The sequence below is a fragment of the Leopardus geoffroyi genome, chromosome X, assembly GCF_018350155.1.
Source record: "Leopardus geoffroyi isolate Oge1 chromosome X, O.geoffroyi_Oge1_pat1.0, whole genome shotgun sequence".
Classification (NCBI taxonomy): domain Eukaryota; kingdom Metazoa; phylum Chordata; class Mammalia; order Carnivora; family Felidae; genus Leopardus; species Leopardus geoffroyi.
The window spans coordinates 36237298-36253089 of NC_059343.1; the positions used below are offsets into that span (position 1 = coordinate 36237298).

Here is a 15792-nt window from a genome sequence, read left to right on the forward strand (position 1 = left end):
TAATATGTACTATTTTGTTTTATTTCACAGATGATATTACATAATTTATTGCGTTTCCTGTTTCTAGTATTTTTCAATCAAGAAATTATTTCAGATGGTCCTTTTCTTCCCTGAAAGCAGGACGTTAACCTTTTTCATTAACTGTATTGCAGGGTTGGCTGGTGGATCTTCTCAACAAATTCGGCACTTTAAATGGGTTCCAGATTTTGCATGATCGTTTTATTAATGGATCAGCATTAAATGTTCAAATAATTGCAGCCCTTATTAAGTAAGTTACATTTTTAAATGAATCTTCAGTGTATTATAGGAATTTCTATTGTGTGATAAAACTTTTCTTCTTGCAAGTATGGTTTCCTCTTCACCTGATAACTTGGATTTTTTAAGTATAAATAAATGAGTTCAGTCCTAGTTAATTGTAAGAAAGTATTAAGCGTGTTTGTTTGTTTTTGTTCTTTCAGACCATTTGGGCAATGCTATGAGTTTCTCACTCTTCATACAGTGAAAAAGTACTTTCTTCCAGTAATAGAAATGGTCCCACATTTTTTAGAAAACTTAACTGATGAAGAACTGAAAAAAGAAGCAAAAAATGAAGCCAAAAATGATGCTCTTTCCATGATTATTAAATCTTTGAAGAATTTAGCTTCAAGAGTCCCAGGACAAGAAGAAACTGTAAAAAATTTAGAAATATTTAGGTTAAAAATGATACTTAGGTAAGATGTTTACCTCTTGAAATAAACGATTATATGGATGTTTAGAATCTTATTTAACACTGAAATTTTCTTGTAGATTACTGCAAATTTCTTCTTTCAACGGAAAAATGAACGCACTGAATGAAGTTAATAAGGTGATATCTAGTGTATCCTACTATACTCATCGACATGGTAACCCTGAGGAGGAAGAATGGCTCACAGCTGAACGAATGGCAGTAAGTCCTTTGATTCTTCTTCCATGGATAAGAATCTGCCCCAAACAAAAATTAGAATAGCTTTACTTAATATTAGCAATAACATTTTAAAGAAACCTTAGAACTGGGAGGTGTTCAGATTGATTTAGGACTCTTAATCCTCAGAACTTTTTGTAATAACACAATTTATTTGGTAGTGATCTAGGTAGCTTAGCACATCTTTGATAAACTTACTGCTGAATGTAGGTATTCTGAATTAATTAGCTTGTCTGGGGGGTTTGGTTGAAATGGAACAGATAACGGTGATGTTGGGATTAGAGCGGGTAGTATCTGGTACCTGATGCATGAAGTGGCCTGTTGTTCATTTGACCAATTCCACTTACAGATTTTAATATTGGAAATATAATCACTGGAATAAGATATACACGAATTGATGTTTTATCGTGTTAAGAATTTAAGCACTTCTATTTATATTGTTTTAGCATTGAAAGTTTAAGAGACTTTACCGTAGATACTTCAGTATTTTGTAGTTTTAAAATGCGTAAGTATGCCATTTAGGAAACATTGGTTGAATAACTTCAGTGCATACCGTCTGGTGCAGTAAATCTGTAAAAGAACTGTCCTTACCCTCATGGTGGCCTCAGTTTAATAGGGGAGACAATAAATAGAATGTGGTAAAAGATGTGGAGGATTCGTAAACATTGGCTATGTGTTTGGGGGCAGGTGTTAAACCTCTGATTTTGTGTATGTGATTTGTCTGTCTGCCTTGTTGGCAGGTTGAACACCATGCTTCTCAGAGTGTAGTCTGAGGTCTGGTTCTGGTTCTTGAACTGTTGCCAGTCCTGGATGAGTACAGAAAATGGCATCAAGTGTTCAGAAACTGTTGTAGCAATTTGAAGTTGCCACATATTTATTTTCACAGACATACCTGCAACAGATTAGAAATAAAAATGGACCTTTACCACCTAGAACTCTATTTCTGTAGCACTTTTTGGGGCTAAATACTTCTTATTCTCACTAGGTTGAATACTGTGAAATTTCACAGTATGAGCTAGTACCTATTTGTATACTGAGGGAGTTTTCTTCTATTGGTATAGGTATTAAATAAATGCCAGTCAGCAACATAGCATAGTGTTATAGAAACACAGACTTGGGAAGCATGCAACCTTGATTTAGATTCCAGTTCTAACACTTCTGAGCCTGTTTACTCTTCTGTAATAGGGTAATATATTCCCTCATTAGGATTGTTCAGAAGATTAAAGAGCTAATGGATAAGCAATAATAGCATAGTTGATTAATAAATAAGAGCAAGAAATAAAAGGGCATATTTTCACCCAAACAAAACTGATGCAAGGAGTCCAAAGATCCTAAAATGGGTCCCTTCTCATTACCTAAACCTTGGTGTTTGCTGCACTAAAATAATACTTCTCTGCATAAATGCTGAAGTAGAATCTCTTTAATGATTTCACTCTTTTCTGATAGGTGGAAACATTTCTGTGCAAAATTCAGTTTCATGGAATTACTGTTTTTCATAGTTTTGAGTTAAAACACATAAACCTATTGCACTAGTATATTTATTTTGTATTTTTTAGTCCCTACTACTGTTGTTTAGAAGTATGAACAATATTTCGTACATTTTAAAAGCTTCTGTGTTTCAATTTCTTTCAAACAAGTTTTTGAATTATATTTAGGAATGGATACAGCAGAACAATATCTTATCTATAGTATTGCGAGACAGTCTGCATCAACCACAGTATGTAGAAAAGCTAGAGAAGATTCTTCGTTTTGTCATCAAAGAAAAAGCTCTGACTTTACAAGATCTTGATAATATCTGGGCAGCACAGGTAAGGAATTTCAGATGGTGGCTATTCGGATTCTAAAAAGAGCTACTAAAAACTAATAGTAGTCGTTCTAAAATGAGATATGAAGGCTTACTTTGATTTGTAGTGTGTTTAAATGTTCATCATTTATAGAAAGCCTGTCAAGAATCTAACTAGTCAACGATATTTTAAATATATTCATCATTTACTGTATGTTTGGCAAAGGTTGGCAATTTGTACGTGGTTTTGTTTAGTATTCACTACAAATTTTTGAAGTATTTTTTCCCCCTTTTCTTTGTTTTAATATATATTTTTGAGAGAGACAGAGACAACATTAGCGGGGAGGGACAGAGAGAGAAGGAGACGGGAATCCCAAGCAGGCTCCACACCGTCAGCACGGAGCCCAGTGTGCGGTCTGAACTCATGAACCGTGAGATCATGACCTGAGCCAAAATCAGGAGTCAAATGCTTAACCAAGACTCAGCCACCCAGGCACTCCATTATTTCTTTTATTTATATGATATTACATCACATATTGTAGGTGGTTTTAAATAAAAGTCAAACAGTAAATTAATATAAGGAATGTCTCTTGCAAGAATATAAGACATCTGTAATTGGTTTTTCATAAACTTTTAATGCAAAGAAAACTTCAATAGGAGAGTTAAATCACTATTTAAAAAAACCTATAATAATCTAAGGGATTTATAGCTTTTCTGAAGGATAAGCCACTTTTTTGGTCTCAGAGCCAGAAACTAGGTGATTTGATTATCTTAAATGCAAGTTTCTACTCGGATCACTTAGGAAGTATTGTTGAGTTTTAGATTACAAAGCTTTGTTTTTTGAGTCTGTAGAAACCAAAAAAACTTTGTTTTCCTTTGAATGCTTAAGTTTCCAGTTTTGAAACAAGATCATTGGTGTACCTTGTTGTTCTACTTGCAATGTTAAAATTGGCACGTTAAATTCAGTAAACTTTAATAAAGGCTCACATGAATTCCCAAAGTATACATTAGCCTTGTATATCAAGGAATTAAGTTGTCCGGTTTTAGAGGGCAATTCTAAAACATTTAAAATGTTACGAGTTTTCTCATGGTACACACTTAGGTGAAGATGATGGGAATAGTTTGTCAATAATAGCTGTCAGACAGTATATACAACTTATCTGCTGTCCAGATTCTAATCTGCTTGCTTTTTGGTTTTTTAATAGGCGGGGAAGCATGAAGCCATTGTGAAGAATGTACATGATCTACTGGCAAAGTTGGCATGGGATTTTTCTCCTGAACAACTTGATCATCTTTTTGATTGCTTTAAGGTAATAGCATAGTAAAGTAGTGCCGCTTCATTTTTAATAAAATTAATTCATTAGATCTTTGAGTTGCTCTTAGCCAATGAATACAGAAGTAGAAATTATTAAACAATTTCAGGTGTGAAGGAATTGGTAATTTTTTTTCCCCAATAAGAACTTAATGTTCATTTTTATATTAATAGCCCTCATAAATAATTAAAAAAATTTTTTTTTCATGTTTATTTATTTATTTTTTTTTTAATTTTTTTTTTTTTTCAACGTTTATTTATTTTTGGGACAGAGAGAGATAGAGCATGAACGGGGGAGGGGCAGAGAGAGAGGGAGACACAGAATCGGAAACAGGCTCCAGGCTCTGAGCCATCAGCCCAGAGCCCGACGCGGGGCTCGAACTCACGGACCGCGAGATCGTGACCTGGCTGAAGTCGGACGCTTAACCGACTGCGCCACCCAGGCGCCCCTCATGTTTATTTTTGAAAGACAGCATGAGCAGGGGAGGGGCAGATGGAGGGAGACACAGAATCCTGACCTGTCAGCACAGAGCCCGACACTGGGCTCAAACTTGTGAATCACGACATCATGACCTGAGCTGATGTCAGATGCTTAACCGACTGAGCCACCCAGGCGTCCCACAAATAAGGAATCTTTTAAACTCAGGCTGTCAATTTGGATTCCTTTCCTCTAGCAGTTTGAATTTCTATTAAAATGCTTAAGTGCACTGTAGGACTTCAGGGAAGGATGATTAGTTGTAATAAAAAATAAAGCGTCAATAACACGGATTACCAATACCTTGGTATTCTGTGGTGAAATGCACAGACAAGTGCAAATACAACTCATAAGGTATTCCAATTGCCCCTGTAGTGCTATCTGCATTGGTACCATCATGTATCTTTTAAGGCCGTACTGGGTAGTGGTCTCTCTACAGTTGGCTGGTGTTGGGTTTGTAAAAACCATATGATTGGTGAATTTGTGGATTTAAAAACATGTGACCTTATGGCCATGTTAATAAGGGGTGTTGTATTAACAACTGGCATTAGATGACCAAAGTATCATAGGGGCACCTGGGTGGCTCAGCTGGTTAAGCATCTGACTTCGACTCAGGTCATGATCTCATGGTTTGTGAGCGTGAGTCCCACTTTCTTTCTCCCTCTCCCCCTCTCCCCCCTCCCTCTCCCTTGTGGGATTCTTTCTCCCTCCCTTCCTGCTCCTCGCTCACTTGTGCCTCTGTATCTAATTAATTAATATAAAATAAAATAAATTCTGATCGCTGGTGGTACCTAAGTTGTTACAATCACCAGATTGGTATTTCTCAAAGTGTAAGATTCTCATGACTCATCAGTTTGACATCTGGATAGGTCTTCTAGAGAAAGGCATATGTGTACCAGGGTACACGTTTAACATTTGTAGCAGAATTATTTGTAATAGCAAGCAGAATTATTTGTAACAGCAAGCAGAATTATTTGTAATGGATAAATTGTGGAATGTTCATATCCTGAAAGATCTCACAATGAGAAAAAGCAAATTTGAGCAATTCAACCATATGGATAGGTCTAATAAAGTTGAAGAAAGGAATAAAATCACACAAGTCATACATCTTGTTTGCGATTGCATTAACATAAACTTCAGAAATAGACCCAGCAAGCCTCTGGAGTGCTGCTTGCCATGTGTTATTTTTGACCTGAGTAATAGTTACATAGGTTTTTACATTATGTATTGTAGTAATGCTATATACTTGTACTACCTTTCTTGATGTGTCACAATAGAAGAAAAAAATGTGAATTACTGGTTTCTACCTCACAGCCAACTAAATCTGAATTGCTAGGTATGGGGCCTGAGAGCCTGTATTTTAAGCAGCATTCTCAGTTGTATCTTAGGCAACATTAAAGTTGTAAATCATTGCCTTATGGAAAAATTCAGTTTGATATCTTTCAAAGGCAGCTGAGGAAATAATAGAGTCCATTATCATGGGTACTCTAAAGTTAATTGCCATTCATTTTTAATCTTGAGATGACTTCTGAAATACCACAGTGCGTGACCAAGGATGGCCATGATGGAAGAAGGAAAGAGGTCAATTGTTACTACAGCCCCTGGACCCTCCTCTTTTGAGGATGGTCTAAGTACAATAATAGGCTAAACGTAAACATGGTTCCATTTGATCTTTTTCCCCGTTGGCTTAGCAGGTATTTACTAAGCACTTACTGTTTGATAACAAGCACTGTTTTCTGAGCTCTTGTAACTTTCTACAAAAGATGATTCAAAGGAAGCATGAAGTCCAGGTCAGTTTGCAGTTCTTCGTGGACTGGAACCAAATGATTTCAGACTTGTTAATTAGCCTGAAAGTACCTATGTATTTGTGTATTTGCCCAGTCTAGTTTTTAAATGTTTTAGGTTTTTTTAGTTTATTTATTTATTTTGAGAGAGAGTGACCGACCATGAGCTAGGGAGTGACAGAGAGAGGTGGGGAGAGAATCCCAAGCAGGCTCCATGCTGTCAGCACAGAGCCCAATGCAGGGCTCGATTTCTCGAACCTTGAGATCATGACCTGAGCTGAAATCAAGGGTCAGATGCTCAACTGACTGAGCGATCCAGGCGCCCCTCAATCTTTATTTTTGAAGTTTGTTTGAACCAGGAATCTTACTTTGTATTTGGTTGTGCACATCTTCTAAGTCTCTTTGAATCTACACTTTCCCCCTTTATCTTTTTCTTTCCTTGCAGTCTATTTGTTGGAAGAAACTGGATTGATCGTTGTGTTTATATCAATAGCATAAAATAGAGGCTTGGGGGTTTTTTGTTTGTTTTTTTTCCTTTTGCTAGAGTACATACATCCTAGGTGGTCATGTGCTCTTTATTCAGGAGGCATGTAATGCCTAGTTATCTTACTTTATAAGATGTTCTTAATTATAATATCTAATGTTTCAGTTTTTTCCTGTATCCTTAGCAGTTTCCAGGTGTCTAGAAGGAATTAGAAGTATGCATTCAAGTTGTCTTCGAAGACATCCTTATTTATCTCATTGTAAATGTGTAATAATTCCGTTGAAAGGATCTGCTATAATTTACATAGCTATCCTTCTGTTGTTTGCCTTTAGGTTGATTTCACTTTATTTTCCTATAAAGACTCATTGGCAACTTTATGCATAGAGCTTTTCTCATTCTTTAGCTGCATCCCTGGCCTTTACCCGTTAGATGCCACCATTATACACATCCCACCGAATCCCTATTGTATAAACTGGGCATTTGTAAAAATACCATTTTCAGAGGTTCCCTCCCCCTCCCCCCCCCCATCGTATAGATTTAAAATTAGCATTATATCTTCTAAATGGAAATGGTGCTGTATCATTTCTGCATAAGTTAGAAATTGTTTTTACTGGTTAATAAAAGACTTTGCTACAGCTGTTTGTTTTCATATGTATAATGCACAGTGCTCTCTTACCAGCTTTTCAAATTTATTATGAACATCTTTGTATGTCAGGTTATGTTTGCCATCTTTTAATATAATTTTAAAGTCACAAATAACAGACTGAATCTACGGCAGTGGTTTTCAACAGGCCAGTTCTGCCCCTCACCCCACTCTTCAGAGATACTCAGCAGTATATGGAGATAATTCTGGTTCTCACAGCTGAGAGGAAGAGTGTCTACTATCTTCTGGGTAGAGGCCCAGGTATGCTGCTAAACATTCTGTGCACAGAGCAGCCCCACAACAAAGATTTCTCCAGCCTCAAATGTCAATTCCAAGGTTGAAAAACCCTGGTCTTAGGTATTTAACTGTAAATAGAGACTTTTTTTTGTCCTCATGTTTAAGTCTGCCCTATGTTATTTCTCATATATCACTAGAATAATTCTGTGCTCAGCTGCGTTTTCTGATGAACATAGTTAATCCCATGACACGTCATTTAATCAGTGATGGGCAAATGTGTTGTTTTCATGCCATATAAAATTTTTTTCTAGGCCAGTTGGACAAATGCAAGTAAAAAGCAACGTGAAAAGCTACTTGAGCTGATACGTCGCCTTGCAGAAGATGATAAAGATGGTGTGATGGCACATAAGGTGTTGAACCTTCTGTGGAATCTGGCCCATAGTGATGATGTACCTGTAGACATCATGGACCTGGCTCTCAGTGCCCACATCAAAATACTGGATTATAGTTGCTCACAGGTAAGGTGTGCTTCCTTAGCACACTTTTTCTGACCCTTCTTCCTTATCAGGATGGCTTAGGAACAGAATAGTTCCTGATTTTCTTGACATTGTTATTTTTGAAATTATCTTCAAGAATTAACTCATTTTCTTCATCTAAGTCCACCTTCCTCTTCTCAGGTCTCTAGGTCAGAATTTTGTTTCTCATCTGAAAAGCATTTAATCTCCTTGGGAGAAAGACAGTATAAAAAACAGATTATATAGTGGTAGAATTGTCAAATGCATGGTGCTGAAGTGTAAGTTTCAAATAGATCGTAAAATACTGAAGGTGATGAGGGACTTTAGAGGTAAGAGAATTTGGGTTTTCTTTGCTCATGGGGAAATTAAGAACAATTAATAGAGTTTCCTCAATAGTAAAACACTTCGAGTCTTGCCTGTGAGAAAATCACACAACAGCTTCCCTGCATTCTGACTTGTGGCATGTAAACTGTTAACTTGCAGTAAAATGGAAATTGCTGAATAATTTTCAATTTGTGAAAACTATTTGCTACACCAGTGAACTGAAATTTAGATGAGAGCTAAGAAATTAAGTTCAAGTAGGTATATGTGATTCAGATGCTATTCAGGTTTTTACTATACTTGCTTGTGACAGTTCATTAAATATTTATTCAGTATCTTCAATACTGATAACTTTCTTTTTCTTTTTTTTTTTTTTAACGTTTATTTTTGAGACAGAGCATGAACGGGGGCGGGGCAGAGAGAGAGGGAGACACAGAAGGGGAAGCAGGCTCCAGGCTCTGAGCCATCAGCCCAGAGCCCAACGCGGGGCTGGCACTCACGGACCGTGAGATCGTGACCTGATCTGAAGTCGGACGCTTAACCGACTGAGCCACCAGGCGCCCCAATACTGATAACTTTCGATATAAATTATTTCAATTAAACAGAGACTCAGTGTGTTCAAATAAGTAATCAAACTTAAAATTGTTAGGTACAGAAACCTGCATTTCTGATTACTATTGATTTAGGGGAAGGAATAAAGTAAATAAGGTATGGGAAGTAAAATATCATTGAAATAATTGAGTTTATAATACTTTCGTAACTGTTCTCCCTTTATCTTTTTGTATATGTGTTATGTCCTTAGTTTGATTTTTGGTGAAAAATTTTTTAACTTAGTTGCCATACCATTTTTTGGGTAAAATATAAATTTTCAGTGTTCTTCCTTCATTGTTGCTAAAACAAATCTATATAGAATAACAGTCAGGGTTATGTGTTATTGCTGAATTTTGTTTTATGGTAGAATCCTATAAAGCATTTCACTTTTTGTAGTTTTGGTAGTAAACGTGAAATAAAAATGGACTTAATGCTGCTTTTGTTTATTAAACCCTTTACTGCAATTATTACGTGTTTCTGAGGATAATTTTAAACCCTGTTTTATAATTGAAGCTGGAGTTTTTCTGAGTATGACCTACCTAAAACATTGAAATTGTTTGTTTAAGGACCGTGACACACAGAAGATCCAGTGGATAGATCGCTTTATAGAAGAACTTCGTACGAATGACAAATGGGTAATTCCTGCACTGAAACAAATTAGAGAAATTTGTAGTTTGTTTGGTGAAGCCCCTCAAAACTTGAGGTAAGGCTTTTAACAGAAAATTTCAGTATTTTTATTTTTGTATTTTATTGAAAAGAAATTACATTGTCACTTGGTAAAAGCAAACTTTTCAAAAGAAAATTAGAGTGGGGAGGGGGTGATAGGTTGCTGAGAGAAGTTTCAGTTTGGAACCAAAAATTCATTTATCATATGCACATCCTTGACTTTATTGAGAACGTAAGCCACAATTAAATGATGCGCATCAGAATCTGCAGTATCCTGTGTTACTCATGATAGACAACGAGATCTGGTTTAAAGTATTTTTTGTACTGATTTTAGTGAAATTTCGATTTAAATAGTGGTCTTTATATTATCTTACATGCTGAATTCTTACTGTAATCATATTTTCTAGCATTTTCTCTTTATAAAAGTTAGAACACATGATGTGAAAAGTTAAAAATAATATGCAGAGAATGAAAGCCAGGTGTAGTACAAAGAATATTTACAGTGAGGTCAGGATTCCTGGGTATGGCCCTTACGTCTAACCAATCATACTATCTTGTAAAGATTTACTAATCAAAAGAAATGTGTTTTTCTTATGTGTAAAGTTAGATGATTGCCAAGGTCCTTTTTAGCTCTAGATTATTATGATTATGCCTAGGACAGAATAGGCCATATATGTTTTGGTTTTAATGTTTGAACTTTGTCTCATTTTTTTCTGGAGGCTTAAAAAATTATGAAATTTAAAAAGCTATAAGGATAAGCCTTGGAGAAAATCCAGATTTATGTCTTAGTAACTAACATTTTTTTCAGGGAGTTATTTTGATTTGGGAGCCACTGTACGTAATGCCTTTTTGCCTTTCTCAATTGAATTAAATTTGTTGCAGAATATTTTACATACTCTCCCGGGGTACAGTGGCTTCATCTCCACTAGAATAGTAATGGCTCTAAGAGTTTATTGGTTTCAGTGAAGGTGGCAGAACAGATTGGAAAGGAACTAGATGTCTTGTTGATGATAACCTGTGGGCAAACATGGCTACAAACCAAGTGACCCAGAATGTACCTTGAATGGCTAATAAATCAGATTTTTTCTGAACGCATTTTCTTTGTTCAAATTTTTCACTCCAACCATAGCATAATCTTGTGGTGCTAATCTTGCAAGGGTTATGTTCCTGTTTTACAATTTTGGAAATAATCCTGTAAACTGACACAAGTGCTTTGGTACTGCTATAGGACAGGAGTGGAAATTGGTCATTGAAGTAGACTCCCATGGTGTGAGATGGGAGAATATTAACATAGTGTCCACGTAAATGAGAATAACAGAGTAAATGTCATTTTGAAACAATATTTTATTTTAAATTGCTTGATCTTGTTATTGAAGTAAATGGCCAAGAGAGTGTAATTCTGTAATGACGGAGAAACCATTTTAAGGTTTTAAATTAGTAGCTAAGAATTTAGGTTGTATAAGCTCTTTTGATTACAACAGAGTTTAATTGCCTAATTATATTGTTAAGTTCTTCTCGTTTCAGTCAAACTCAGCGAAGTCCCCATGTATTTTATCGCCATGACTTAATCAATCAACTTCAGCACAATCATGCCCTAGTTACTTTGGTAGCAGAAAACCTTGCAACTTATATGGAAAGCATGAGACTGTATGCTAGAGGTATGTATTATAAGCTAACATGAAATACGGGAAATAACAGCAACTTCTCGGCATTTGTTCGATCAATTACCTTAAAGATGACAACACCTATATTTTAAATGATGCAAGATAATTGGTTTTATTAGCTGTATTCTTTATGAGCTTATGTTCCACTTTTACTCTCAACTTCTATTCACCCTAAATTCCAATCCAGCATTGCAAAGCTCTCCTTATTAAATTGATTTACTTTTCTTCTTTGGGACTTCTGCCTGCCTGTACTGTAAGTGGTTGCTACTTTCTTTGGAATGAACTTAACTCATTCTTTGTTTTGTCTATGTCTATTGTACATATTATAGTTCCTTTATAATCCTAAGTCCACATTTCACAAGTGTTTCAGACTCTGAATTAGAAAATGCACAAGAATAACCAAGTGAAGCTATACGAATCTTCATGTTTATGTTGGTTTTCAAAGTGTGAATTTGTTTAAACGTGTCAGGGTAGAGTTTCCTGAGGTTTCAACAGCCAGTTTTTAAGTTCCTGCCATATGTAAAACTCGGTTTCAATACTCTTGTCCTCTCTGATAGCCGTGTCTATCTGTGCTAGAGTACAGATTGGTTTTTAGTACGTATTCTACCGTCATGTAAACCAAACTTTGTTCCCATAGCCGTAAATAGAAAATTTTATGCTACTACCAGTGCTAGAGATTGAATTGAACATAATGGTTACTGAACATGCTACTCATTTAACATGTTATGCTAGATAAGAGTCTGCAGAAGCCAATAGTATATATTAAAAATGATTTTTAAAAGTTTATTTTTCGGAGAGAGAGAATTGGGGAGAGACTGAGAATCTCAGGATCAGCACTGTCAGTGCAGAGCACAACACAGGGCTTGATCCCGTGAACCACGAGATCATGACCTGAGCCAAAATTACGAGTTGGACGCTTAACTGACTAAGCTACTTAGACACCCCAAAAATGATATTTCTGATACTCCTCATTTGAAGAGTAGATTGGGTTCTTGGCATTCTTGAATAAAATCCTAAGATGCTTATAAATCATAGGATTTCTTTAACATTTACAGGATATATATTCTCATATAAAATTCAGATAAGCATAATAGAAAAATTAAGCAGCTCTTCAGGTATGCCACCTGATTGTGTTGGCTGTTTATTCTTCCATGTACCCCACCCTCTGGGCCAGCTGAGTCCTCCTAGGCAGTAGATTGTAGAGCTAGATAAGCAGTCTAAGCATCAGGAGGCTGTTAGGCCCCAGGCAATGATCTTTTATCATTTTAGGCCCGAGTTCCTTCTAAGCATGATAGAATAATTGGAGCAGTATAGACATGTGACCACGTGATTTATGTTCTGTACCAAATGCAACCAAAATCTGAGAGAAGCACCAGAGGTTTGCATGTAATACACCCAGTCACTGGGAGCCTCTGGGCTCAGTTTAGCATAATGTAGATTCTTTGTTATGATCTCCTCTCTTCTTGCTGGTACAAAGTCCTCACATATGCCATTGCAGGCCTTCCCCCAAAATGGAGCCATATAAATCATACGCGCTGCAATGCTAATTTTGCTTACTTCATTTGTATGTGATGTTTTAATTTATTTCATTGCCAGAAGTTGAGTACTGTGCTGTTGGGACACTCAGGAGATGATGTTGCATGTGCAGTTCAGCCTCACCTGGGTTTCCAGCTTCGTTTTAGTCCAGTTCCATATAAGTCATTGCCTCTTCTCAATTTCATTGTCAAAAGAATGTTTTTCAGTCTTTAGTTTTCCCTCCTTAAATTGCCTGTAGTTCCATAAAATGAGAGGTATGACTCTTCATAGTCAGATTGTCTACTTGTGAAAAATGACCTACACTAGCTAGGCGTATGACCTTGGGCAAGTTATTTATGTGAGAACAATGCCTAGTATATATTACGCACTTGAGTTTTTGTTGCTATTGATGTTCCCTTAAGTTCATTGACACACCTTATGTTTTTTTCCTAATTTTGATAACTTTTCCTCATTACGGTACTCCTCTGATTAAGACCTTAATCCTTAAATATGGCGTGGGGGGAAGGTATATTTTACAACTAGTAAGATTCTCCTACACAATAAGCTTTTTGCAATTTCTGAATTTGAAATTCTAAAGTAAATTACAGCCTTTGTCTCTGTATAATAGAAATATTTTATAAGATCTCATTAGGTATGAGACCTGTTATCTAGCAGGATACATCAAGGTTTCAGAATGTACTGATAGTCTTAATTTCTGGTAACTATTACATCAGCGTCACATATTTGTCCTGCTCATGTTTCATGTCCACTTGTGTCTTTTGCTTTGGAATAAAATGTTTTCACAGTACTTAGGTCAGCTGATTCTACCTCCTGTTTTATTATTATTTAGATAAAGTTAATGAGTTTATTAAAATTCCAGTATTTACTCCTGTATTCTTTTTTTTTTTTTTTTAAATGTTTATTTTTGAGAGAGACAGAGCGTGAGCCAGGGAGGGCCAGAGACAGAGGGAGACACAGAATCTGAAACAGTCTCCAGGCTCTAGGCTGTCAGCACAGAGCCTGATGCAGGACTCGATCCACGAACCGTGAGATCATGACCTGAGCTGAAGTCGGCTGCCCAACTGACTGAGCCACCCAGGCACCCCTCGTATGTTCTTACTAGTAGTAGTGCCTTCGGATAATGGTGCTTACCAAGTCATCCTTTAAAAGTTTTTTAATGCATACAACAAAGTAAAAAATCACTTTTAATTTTCACTCAAGTTTTGCCTTATGATAGGATTGTCATTGTACTGACTTGAACGCTTATTGATAGTTTTATTTACCGTTTTTCCCTGGCTTCTAGATAGAAGAGCCTGCCATGGGGCTCGAACTCATGAACTGTAAGATCATGACCTGAGCCAAAATCGAGTCAGATGCTTAACAACTAAGCCACTCATGCATCCCTGCATTCTATTTTCTATAGACTACCGCTTCCCCATGACTTCTTCCCAACCTCTTACATCTAGTACTGGCAATTTTTAGGAACGTTTTTCCACATAAACAATTTCTTCATGAGTGTCATTCACCAACAGTGCTGTGGGTTAAGGTCAAATCCTAGGCTAGACTTTCTCAGCTCTGTCTCATTCCTACACAACAGCCATGAAATATGGCTAAGTCTGTGTGGGTTCTTTGTGACTTAAAAAAAATTAATTTAGTATCCATTTTATGAATGGCTTATAGTTCTCTAGAGTGATGGTTATTTCCAAGGTCTGTGTAAGGAAAGTAAATATGATCCTCCAACATCTTACTTTAGAAATTGAGAAAGGGCTTAAAGAATCTTGTTGACATGTCAAAAAAAAAAAAAAAAAATAGGAGTTGGCTCTTACTGGTGAAAATTAGGCCAAAATAAATAAAAGTAAACCATTAAATGAAGTACAGACTCTTCAGTCTATGCTGAAAGAAAGGGAAGTATCAACTAATATATGTGGAACATGTGATGATCATAAAAAACCAAGGGATGAGGGATTTAATTTTTTGAATGGTGGGAGTAAGATGCTCAGTGGATCTTCTCAACAAAAGAACCATTTCACTGAAGAAAATTTTAAAAGTTTTTTTTTTTTTTTTAATTTTAATGTTTGTTTAGATTTGAGAGAGAGAAAGAGAGCATGAGCAGAGGAGTGGCAGAGAGTGAAGGAGACCCAGAATCTGAAACAGGTTCCAGGCTCTGAGCTGTCAGCACAGAGCCCGACGTAGGGCTCGAACCCACGAACTGTGAGATCATGCCCTGAGCCGAAGTTGGATGCTTAACTAACTGAACCACCCAGGCACCCCATGATTTGTGAGAGACGGGCTGTGAGGATGAAGAGCTCAGCAGTTAGGCTTCAAGGGATTCACCTTATTTGGACAAGAGTATGCCATTCCCAAGAGCATTATTAAAATTTTGGTGAATAACAATTAGGAGGGTGCTTGCAGCTCCGTGTACTCATATTGGTAAATGAAACAGCAGAGCAACCAGGAGTTTAACAGATTTTAGATCAAGAGACAAGATGAGCCCTCCTGGGAGTAGTCAGCCCTAGGGGGTCACATGTGTTTGGTTGCACCCACTCAGAAGCAATCAGAGCAAGACCGGGACAAGTTGAAAACATTCTTAAGTCCACGCACCATTCCATTAGCAAAGGTTTTGAGCTTCAATGGCTGAAGTATTTAAATTGAATTTCTGATCAAACCCTGGGTGAATAATAAGCTACCCTTACCTGGGGACAACTCTTAGGAAGCCAGGCTTAAAAGTAAAATTTGATCCCTTTTGAAAGTAAAAGGAATAAAACGTATTCCTTGTAGTCAAGAAGACTATGCATCATGCCTAAGACTGCACCCTCCTGAGTGGGAAGAAAACATCGCAGCTTTGTCATTGAATGTGGGGCA

At 36.6% G+C, this 15792-nt stretch overlaps 1 protein-coding gene across 4 annotated transcripts in view; it reads left to right on the forward strand.

Annotated features, from left to right (window-relative positions):
• Positions 1–15792, forward strand: part of USP9X (ubiquitin specific peptidase 9 X-linked) — a 129871-nt gene that overhangs the window by 45734 nt on the left and 68345 nt on the right. For 2 of the 4 annotated variants that reach the window (XM_045472936.1, XM_045472937.1), the window contains exons 7-14: positions 153–268; positions 459–710; positions 787–925; positions 2596–2748; positions 3929–4033; positions 7970–8176; positions 9652–9788; positions 11261–11409. In XM_045472936.1, the coding sequence (XP_045328892.1) occupies positions 153–268; positions 459–710; positions 787–925; positions 2596–2748; positions 3929–4033; positions 7970–8176; positions 9652–9788; positions 11261–11409 (1258 nt within the window). The remainder of the gene's footprint in view (positions 1–152; positions 269–458; positions 711–786; positions 926–2595; positions 2749–3928; positions 4034–7969; positions 8177–9651; positions 9789–11260; positions 11410–15792) is intronic. The other 2 variants (XM_045472938.1, XM_045472939.1) reach the window with 1 other exon arrangement.